We start from the raw sequence: 10,032 nt of genomic DNA on the forward strand, positions 1-10,032 counted from the left end.
ATGCTCTGATTTTTAAAATATATATATTTTCTTTTTCACTTTGTGTTTCAGTTTTGATAATTTTAATTGACCTATGACAATGTTTTTTTTTTTTTGAGACGGACTCTCGCTCTGTGGCCCAGGCTGGAGTGCGGTGGCGTGATCTCGGCTCACTGCAAGCTCCGCCTCCCGGATTAACGCCATTCTCCTGCCTCAGCCTCCCGAGTAGCTGGGACAACAGGCGCCCGCCACCTCGCCCAGCTAGTTTTTTGTATTTTTTTTTAGTAGAGATGGGGTTTCACCGTGTTCGCCAGGATGGTCTCCATCTCCTGACCTCGTGATCCGCCCACCTCGGCCTCCCAAAGTGCTGGGATTACAGGCGTGAGCCACCGCGCCCAGCTGACCTATGACAATGTTAACGGATTATTTCCTTGCCTGTGTGGAGTGTACTGATGAACCAAGAGAAGGAATGTTTTATTTGCTTTCTACCTTTTTTTAGTGATAGCATTTCCATTTCCTTGCCTGTGTAGAGTGTACTGATGAACCCGGAGAAGGAATGTTTCATCTGTTATCTGCCCTTTTTTAGTGATAGCATTTCCATTTGACTCCTTCATATAATTTCCATCCCTTTGCAGAAATTCTCCATTCGCTCATCAGTGTTGTCATCATTTTTCCAGTAAAACATTAACATATTAATCATAGTTGTTTAAAATGGTCTATCTTCCAGTTTTGATGGCTTCGTTTCTTGGCAGTGGGTTGTTTTTTCTTTCTCTTTTGTGTGTCATAATTTTAGAATGAGTGCTGGACATCACACATAAGACAGTGGAGACTAAGATAAATAGTATTTATGCCAGGAAATGGGGAAAAGTCTCTGCTAGGTCATTAATGCGTGTGTGTGCTTGCATGGGAGTGTGTGTGTGTGTGTGCAGATGTGTGTGTTTATGTGCATGTGTGTAAGGTATGTGTGTTCGTGTGTATATGTACATGTGTGTGTGATATGTGTGTTAAGTCAATCAGGCGAGTTGAGCTGGGTTTGGGTTCTGTTGCTATGGTTGCCTTCAGCCCACTGGTAGCTTCACATTCCTCTGGCAGAATCTTGTGCTTTGGGTGGGGTTTGGTTTGGCCGAAGATTTTTCTCAGTGTTTCTGCTCTGCTTTCAGTTTTAAGCATTTCTTGTGTGCCAGAATGTCAGAGCGACTCTCCTCTGGCTCCTGCCCTCTCAATCCTAGAACGCTGGATCTTGCAAGCCTGCTCATGGGGAACAGAGAAGGTTCTGAGGCCCAGCCTCAGTCTTAGGTGGACCTTGTGTCTCTGTGTCTTGAGATGGATTTTCTTGGTGGCCCTGCCCCTCTCCCATTTGAAGGAGATCTTTGATGATCTGGGCCCAGGAGAGTTTCTGCCCCTGCCCTGGGAATAGAGGGTAGTTTCTCCCCACTGCATCCCAGAGGTTCTTCCCTGTGCCCTGCGGCTGGCCGGGCTGGCTGTCCTTCCCCCAGCAGCATAAGGACTTTGTTCCTTGGGGAGAAAGGTCCAGGCAGGGCTTCGTGCCCTTGCACAGTGGTGGCCATTCACTTCTCCAGCTGTGCAGAATGGTTCTCTCCAGCCTCCTGCCTGCCCCCAATCCTTCTTCTGTACCTGCTGGGCATCCAGGGAGAAGAGGCTGAGATGGGAACAAACTTCCCTCGGTGTCCAGCTGCCAGCAGTCTATGCTCTCACTCCAGCCTACACTGGCCTTTAGAAATCCATTAAAAGCTTTTACTGAATGCTTCTTACCTGTTGAGCTCATGCTCTGCCACCTGCGAGATGATGCTCATGTCCCATTTCTCCTTAGACCTGTCTTCCCCTAAGATTTCGGGCAGGGTGGTTTCCTTGAACCTCAGCTCTCCGATGGGTTCAAGAAAAGTTACGATTTTGTAGATTAACTGACTTTTTCTCATGATGAGAGTGATGTTCTTTCCAGCCTTTTACATCCCAGGAGGAGAAGCTTGTGGTTTTCATTCTCATGGTTGAGGACAGCTGTTCCACCTCAGCTTAGCACTTCCACATTCCAGACAGAAAGAAGGTCAAGGTCAGAAGCCTTCAGGAAGAGCAAAGGTGGAAAGGAGTTTACCTTTTCAAAATGTCTTCTCAGAAGCCCATTCAAGAGACTTCTGTCTGTCTCTCCTTGCATGCAGGTCACATGGCCACCACTAGCTGAAAGAGAAGTAACCTTTTTACCTGCTCATATTGGCACCCAAATATGTTTGCAATTCTGCATACAGAGAAGGAAGAGAACAGATTTTGGGTAGGCAATTAGCAATGTCCTCTGTGCATATTCATGCTGAAAACACTCCTTACAAACTAAGCAGTTTCTTACACCTTCGTCCTTGCTCTTATCGTCTTTGAAAACTGGATAAAAACTACGGACCTTCTCCCCCTAAAATTCACATTTGCACATTCAAAATGTGCACGTGAGCTGGGCACGGTGGTTCGTGCCTGTAATCCTAGCACTTTGGCAGGCTGAGGTGGGCGGATCACCTGAAGTGAGGAGTTTGAGACCAGCCTGGCCAATATGGTGAAACCCCATCTCTACTAAAAATAGGAAAAATTAGCCAGGCATGGTAGTGGGCGCCTGTAATCCTAGCTACTTGGGAGGCTGAGGCAGGAGAATCGCTTGAGCCCTGGAGGTGGAGGTTGCAGTGAGCAGAGATCGCGCCACTGCACTCCAGCCTGGGTGACAGAGTGAGACTCTGTCTCAAAAAAAAAAAAAAAAGTGCATGTGATCCAGAGCATTTAATGATTCCTGAAGTCTATCCGTGAATGCCTTTGGGATCCTTGGTGATCCAGGAGCTAAAAAGAATGTAGGCAGTTCGTGAGGGTATGGGAGTCCTTGGTAAGGTTTCCTTTTAATACGAAAGCAGCCTCCAAGTCATTTCTTTTCTAACAAAAAGCAGCCTGAAAAATCGAGCTGCCAGTGTAGATAAGGAAGCCTGCATAGGTGAACGCTGGCAGCTGTGCCAATAGAAAAGGGACACCTGGAAGCCAGGTATGTTCAACATGGAGGTTCCCTCTTCCCTTTTCTTTGTGGCCACGTGTGCGGGCATCATGGCTCCAGCCAGGTAAAGACTCCATTTGCATAATAGAAGGTTAGAGTGGGATAGCCAGCCTCTATCGGGCTATGTAAATGGCACATCTGGTCCAACCAATCCACTATGCCCTATGTAAATCAACACCGCCTCCTCAAGCTTGTCTGTAAAACCAAGCATATCTCACTCCAAACCCGGGTCCCCCTTCCTTTGCACGAGGAACAGCTCTTCTTTCTTTCGCCTATCAAACTTTCTGCTCTTAAACCTACTCCTTGTGTGCCTTTGATTTCCTTAGCAGGTGACAACAGACCCCGGGGATTTCCCCAGATGCTGCTTCATTGGGACTGACCTACACGAGTGTCTCGTTCTTGGTTCTCCGAGAGGAGAGCCCAGTGCAAACACTTATATGGGAGCAGTGCTTTAGAGTGTGAGTCCAGGGGGCCAAAGTGGGGGACGGGGGCAACAGACACAGAAGTGGGGAAGCCGCAATGCAGGGAAATGCTACTGTGTTGCAACCACGATGGCTGGAGGGAGAAAAGCGGGTGTTTGTCCACTGGATAACCTGCACTGCATGGGCATGAGTCCCTTATGTTTCTGGGTGCTTACGCCTGAGGCTGCAGGGCTTCCCTGGGCCTCCCATCTGCTGAGTCCGAGAGCCCAGGGTGGAGCATGCTCTGGCTTCTGAGGGCATCACCGTCAGGATCAAAGCTGTGGAAGCCAGTGTGGAGCTGATCATCCTACTGGTAGGTGGAAAGAAGCAGGGCAGAGAAGATTTAAAGAGGTGAACGAGAGGCGCCCCGTACACAGGCCCTCTTGATGATGTTGTTGACTCTCTGCAGCCTCAGCCCCTGCCACTTTTCCTCCTTGTGCCTACTCTTCATTGAACATATAATTAATTGCGGTTTCTCAAATCTGTGTCATTGACCAGGACTCTTAATCACCAGGGACAGAAACCAAGCTCAAACTTGCTTGAGTCTAACGTAAATTTCTCGGTGCCTATCAGGGAATGCTGGCTTTAGGTCTTGTAGGATCCAAGGCCTCAGCTGACAGCATCGGGTTTTCTCTTGCCCCTCTCCAAGGCTAGGACGCTAGAGTCTCTCTGTTTGCTTGTTATCTTCAGCTCTGTGTAATTATTTTCTTTATTGTGGGGAAAATGGGCATCACCAGCCTTGACCGAAGACCGTTCTGGATTAGCAGTAGGGGAGGGAGCCTTTTCTCTCCCACGGTCAGTCTATTGATCCCCGGGAAGACACTGATTGGTTTTGAGTGGGTCACGTGTGCACCTTTGGGCCAATCACAGTGCCTGTGGTATGGAAGCGCTGCAGGCGTTCCCACTGGGTCACGAGTGCCCTGCAACACCTGCAGCTTCTGACAGCCCCGTCTGAGCTCATGGGTCAGCGGAGGAAACGCCCTTCCAAAGGAAAGCCGGTGGGAGCCGGAGGGGAGGCTGGGCCGGTAGAAACAACACGCGTCCACGGTCCATGGCACGCTGCGTCGGAGCTTTAGTCCATTCCATGGCTTCTTTCCAGAATGTCCCATCCCTTAACCCCTCAGAGAAAGAATCCCCGAACTCCTTGACGTGACTTCCTCAGTGAATTCACCCCCAGGCTTCTAACACCGTTCATTTCCACGAACGTTGCGTGCTGCACACCCCTCCTAGCGCCCTGCTTAAGCATTACTGCTCCGCCTTGCTCATCTCCACAGGAGCAAACGTGATGGACACACAGCTCTTGCTGCCTCTCACAGATATGCCGGCGTGTGGGAGGATCTGAGCTGGAGGGAGGCGCACCTTGGAGTGCTGTGAATCAGGCATCAGGGACTCCTGTGCTCACAGCGTGTCCAGCTCTCCCTCAGCATTTCGGCCACGCCACAGAATTCTTTGTTCAGGCCCAACCTGTCCTCCTGGGACGTCTGAGCTGCTCAGCACCAGGAAACACCCTCTGTCGTGCACAGGCCATCAGCTTTGCAAATGATCCAGTTACATTCCCATGGGCAGCTGGCGTCACACTTTTTGTCCCTGTACAATTTTGAGTGGAGCCTAATCACAGTGTAAAGTCTCTTTCTTTCTATTTTTTTTTTTTTTTTTTAGAAGGAGTCTCGCTCTGTCGCCCAGACTGGAGTGCAGTGGTGCGATCTTGGCTCACTGCAAGTTCCCCCTTCCGGGTTCACACCATTCTCCTGCCTCAGCCTCCAGAGTCACTGCGACCACAGGCACCCGCCACCACGTCTGGCTAATTTTTTGTATTTTTAGTAGAGACGAGGTTTCACCGTGTTAGCCAGGATGGTCTCGATCTCCTGACCTTGTGATCCAGTGGCCTTGGCCTCCCAAAGTGCTGGGATTACAGGCGTGAGCCACCACGCCCCGCCAGGTCTCATTTTTAATGTTTAATTAGCATCCTGCCAGTGAAGTCTGATATATTTTACCAAAGTGTAACAATGTTTTGCATTCCTTAAGTAAAGTACACATGCATGTGGCCAAAAACTATGACTTGAATGTTGAATGTGAGGCTGCCTGCCGGGCACTCCCCACCCAAGCATAGAAAGAAAACAAAATTGGGCCGGGTGCTGTGGCTCACACCTGTAATCCCAGCACTTTGGGAGGCTGAGGCGGGTAGATCACGAGGTCAGGAGTTTGAGTCCAGCGTGGCCAACATGGTGAAACTCCTTCTCTACTAAAAATACAAGAAAATTAGCCGGGCGTGGTGGCTGGTGCCTGTAGTCCTAGCTATTCAGGAGGCTGAGGCAGGAGAATTGCTTGAACCTGGGAGGTAGAGGTTGCAGTGAGCCGAGATCGCGCCACTGCACTCCAGCCTGGGCGACAGAATGAGACTCCATCTCAAAATAAATAAAGAAATAAACAAATACAATAAAATCCTGGGTTCCTTCAAGGGGAATTCCAGCCACCTAGCTAGCCCTGAGAAATATATGAACAACTTGAGAAGCAAGAAGGTAATAGTAGCGTGAAACAATAGTCATAGTCGAGAGAGTTGGAGTCAGGAATTCATTGCTTCCCTATAGAAACTAAAGATAACATCGTAACAAACGTCCCAGAGTTGTTTTTCAGAACCTGGACCCCCACCAAATGGATCTGTTGACTTACAGACCTCAGATATGGGGGAGTGGAGAGCTGAACTCCACCACCATTCTATGTTCTTTTTTTTTTTTTTTTTTTTGAGACAGAGTCTCGCTCTGTTGCCCAGGCTGGAGTGCAGTGGCTCAATCTCAGCTCACTGCAACCTCCATCCACCTCCTGGGTTCAACCGATTCTCCTGCCTCAGCCTCCCGAGTAGCCTCCCGAGTACAGGCATGTACCACCACACCCAGCTAATTTTTGTATTTTTAGCAGAGAGGGGGTTTTGCCATATTGGCCAGGTTGGTCTTGAACCCCTGACCTCAGGTGATCCACCTGCCTCAGCCTCCCAAAGTGTTGGGATCCACCCCTCCGGGCCCACCACTGTTCTTTGTTCTAACTTTCTTCCTGAGGGGCCTGGAGGAGGTCATGCCCACAGGCCAGAGCTAACATTCTTTTTTGCTGATGTCGAATTTTTGGACAAAGGCTTGCCTTCTTAACCAATCACAAATCAGAAAATCTATACTCCCACTATACGACCTGTGGGCCCCCACTTCAAGCTGTCCTGGCTTTTTAGGTCAAACCAATGTGTGGCCTCCAGGTATTATTCATGTGGGACTTAGCCTGTAACCGCTGCCTCTCCACCTTGAAAAACCCTCCCCCATCAGCTATCCAGGAGTTCAGGTCTGAAGTGTGAGCGGCCAGGTTCTCCTCGCCTGGCGCCCTCCTCTAAGTGCCTCACTCCCTCTCGCTGCAATCCCGACGTGCATGTTTGGCGGTGCTGCGGGAAGGCAGAGCCACGCTGGGTTCAGTGATAAAGGCTGAGTACCCACCAAGTACCAAGCCCTGTCCTCAGGGCTGGGGCGCAGAGTGAACAAGCAGAAAGAAGTTATCTGCCCTCATGGGGCCTATGCCTCAGTGGGGAGAGACTGACAGTAAGTGAAATAAACGTCTAAGATATGAAGTACATTGGATCGTGGTTAGTGGGATTGAAAAAATACAGCAGGGGCGAGCTTTAGGGATAGGGAGACCTGCTGTCAAGGTGATGTTTGGAACCAAACACCCCGATGTTTGGGTGATGGGATGAGACGCACAGGGGCATCAGAGGTGCTTGGTTCCAGGCCCATGGACCACTCAAGGCCCTGTCTCAAATCTCCAGGCTTTAAGACACGCTGCTTTGCATGGAGGTGGGTTCTCCTGGGCCTCTGAACAAGGTATGAGACAGGACGCAGGCAAACAGCATGAGGCAGGAGGCACTCACTCGACTGTAGTCCAGGATGGACAGCCAGAGTGAGTCTGCGGATGAATGCAGACGCCTGCAGGGCAAGCTCTGCTGAATTGGTTTTCTATCTAGTTTTTATTACAGCCATTGAATTGGGGTGTCTCCCGTTATCTGATGACAATTTTATGATTAAAAGAAACCATGCTGGCTTTGTTTGTTCATGGAGATGGGAAAGGTCCACATATTCAGCAATCTCTTGAATTCTTCCAGGTTAAAACTGGGGCTGAGAAAAATCTGCAACTACCTATCCCTCCCTTCACCTCTTCCAGCTAGAGGCAGTGGGGGACTGGAGAGCTGATGAAACGGCAGAGATAAAGGTTGTAAATTAGTTTTCCCTGAAGCCAACCAGCCTGAGCAACAGGATAAAGGTCGTTATTACAGACAGCCCTGGGCCTTTGGAGTTCACAGTTTCTCTAGTGCTAGGAGATGGAACTCTCTGGAAACCTTCTCCAGCTCCACAGAGAGGCTCAGGCTATCAGAGGATCTGAGTGGTTATAGGCTGCAGGCACAAGTTAAAAATAATCACCTAACGTTTTGACAGCACTTTCTTTTTTTCTATCCCACAGAGATTGGAAGTCATTTTCTTATCCTCTTTAGGAAGTATGTTGGATTCAGGGTTCTTAATTCCCATTTAAAGTCAGGACAATTGAGATAACTGTATCAGCTAACGTTTACTGGGTGTTATGTTATACTTGCTAATAATAATCATAGCTAACATTTACTGAGTGATAATTTTTCTTAATAAAAAATAGCAGCATTTATTGAGTGCCACATATTTTCCAAGTACTGCCTGAAGAGCCTTGGATCTGTCCTCTAATTTATTGTTACAGCCCCGAGGAGGAGGAACTGTTAACCCTCATTTTGCGGATGAGGAATTTGAAAACAGAGACATTAAGTAGTTTGCCTAGAAACACAGCTGGTGAATGCGGGAGAAACTATGAAGGGTAAGTATTACTTAAATCACATAGCAAATATAGCTGTGATTGCAATTATAGGGTGTGTGTCTCTGTGTGTACATGTGTATTTGGAATAGATCGGATAAACTTTGGTCTTGGGTAAACTGAGGCATGTCTGGCGAAGGGGCTCTTTTCTATCACACTGAGAACATCCTCCTGGTGCTGGGGTGGGGGGATATGCGGTATGGTATAATTGGGCAGCGTACCTTGTAATTAATTCTGTAGCTTTCACTGACGTCTGAAAGGATTAAAGAGAAAAATGTGGTAAACACTTAATATGGAGGGCACAGTGGGTGTGCTGGTTTTTCTTTTCCATCCCTCTATCAACTTTATTCTTTCTCGGAGGCAAACAAGACTCAGATCTAAACAGAGTTTATGGTTTGTTTTGCATTTTGTATTTATTAATATTTATGCTGACTTCGAGGGTGCCGACCAGAAGGCATCAGTAACACACACACAGCCCATGTCTGTCTGGTTTGATTCTGAGCCTGAGATCCTGAAAATATTTCAGTTGTTGTTAAGAGGCTGGAGTTAGGACCCAGGAAGGACACAGCAGTGGGGATATAAATAGAGAAGGAGAACAGAACAAGGTTTGAGGAGAGAGACTTACATCACTCACTCCCTCTCCACCCAGAGAGCGGGACGGAGGTGTGAACTTGAGCCAGACCAGAAGGAGCTCCAGAGCGGCCGCAGGACGAGTCCGAGGAGCAGGCGGGCGCTCCAGGGAAAAACCACGCACAAAACCTTCTTCAGAGAAAAGGGAAGCACCAAACCTGACCGAGACAAACGGAGGCTTTTGAAATAAAAAGAAAACACCGCAGGACAAACAGCCTCCCGTCCCCGGGCGCAGGTCGCGGTCACAGTGGTGACCTGGGATTGCTTTCCCAGGACTGTGAGTCGGATTTGGGTTTCTCCTCCCTGCATTCCACAGCTGCTCTGGTCATCGCAACGTGTTTATTGATCACTGAAGAATCTCAAGTTTTGAGACAAGGAAGAAACACCCATTAGGTCTCCAAAACAGCTGCGTTTCACAAACTTTAAGGAGACAGAACTTTTTTTTTTCCCACTGGAACCTGTGAAAATGTCCCTTTTCCAAGGAAGTGAAGGTTAAGAGGTCCCGTTCTCACAGACCCTCAGGAATTTCACTTGGCTCCGAGCTTTGACCTCCCGGAAAGCCATGGCAAAGCTGCTGCGGCTGTGCTGCTGGTGCTCCCGCCTGCTGCTATTTTGTTACAACTTTCAGGTAATGTCCCCAAGTGGCCAGGATGGAGACGGGCTCGGTTTCTCCGGAGGCTTTCCCCGAGCGTCTCTCACACTGTGGTCTTTTGTGTGCAGGTGCGTGGTGTCTACTCCAGATCGCAGGACCATCCAGGTAAGACTGTTTCCTTCTCACGCTGAGCACCGCCCTCCCCTCCCTGCCTAGTGTGGTATCCCAGGAACAGCCCACTTGTTCATCTCTGAGGCCTCAGCGAATGGCCCTTGCTGGGCTCCTGGTCCTCGACCTCACTGCCCCACCACACGCTCTGACCCTGAGCAGCTCCGCTACCCCTCACCGGCCGAGCGGTGGACGGAGAAGCGGTTCTGGGCCCCTTGAGCTGGGTCATATGAAACGTTGTGATTCAGGAAATAGGATCTCCTCCATTTGAATGCCTTGTCTGTCTCTTTCTTTCTTTCTTTCTT

General features: G+C 49.1%; 1 protein-coding gene across 1 annotated transcript in view; it reads left to right on the forward strand.

The window, feature by feature from the left end:
• Positions 1-8,971: 8,971 nt before the first annotated feature.
• The window catches only part of ADGRD1 (adhesion G protein-coupled receptor D1), a 212,557-nt gene continuing 211,496 nt past the window's right edge, over positions 8,972-10,032 (forward strand). Inside the window, exons 1-2 of the mRNA XM_011981953.1 lie at positions 8,972-9,595; positions 9,688-9,724. Of these exons, the coding sequence (XP_011837343.1) occupies positions 9,530-9,595; positions 9,688-9,724 (103 nt within the window). The 5' untranslated portion in view covers positions 8,972-9,529. The remainder of the gene's footprint in view (positions 9,596-9,687; positions 9,725-10,032) is intronic.

Source organism: Mandrillus leucophaeus, unplaced genomic scaffold (assembly GCF_000951045.1).
Source record: "Mandrillus leucophaeus isolate KB7577 unplaced genomic scaffold, Mleu.le_1.0 Scaffold232, whole genome shotgun sequence".
In the NCBI taxonomy this organism is placed as follows: Eukaryota; Metazoa; Chordata; class Mammalia; order Primates; family Cercopithecidae; genus Mandrillus; species Mandrillus leucophaeus.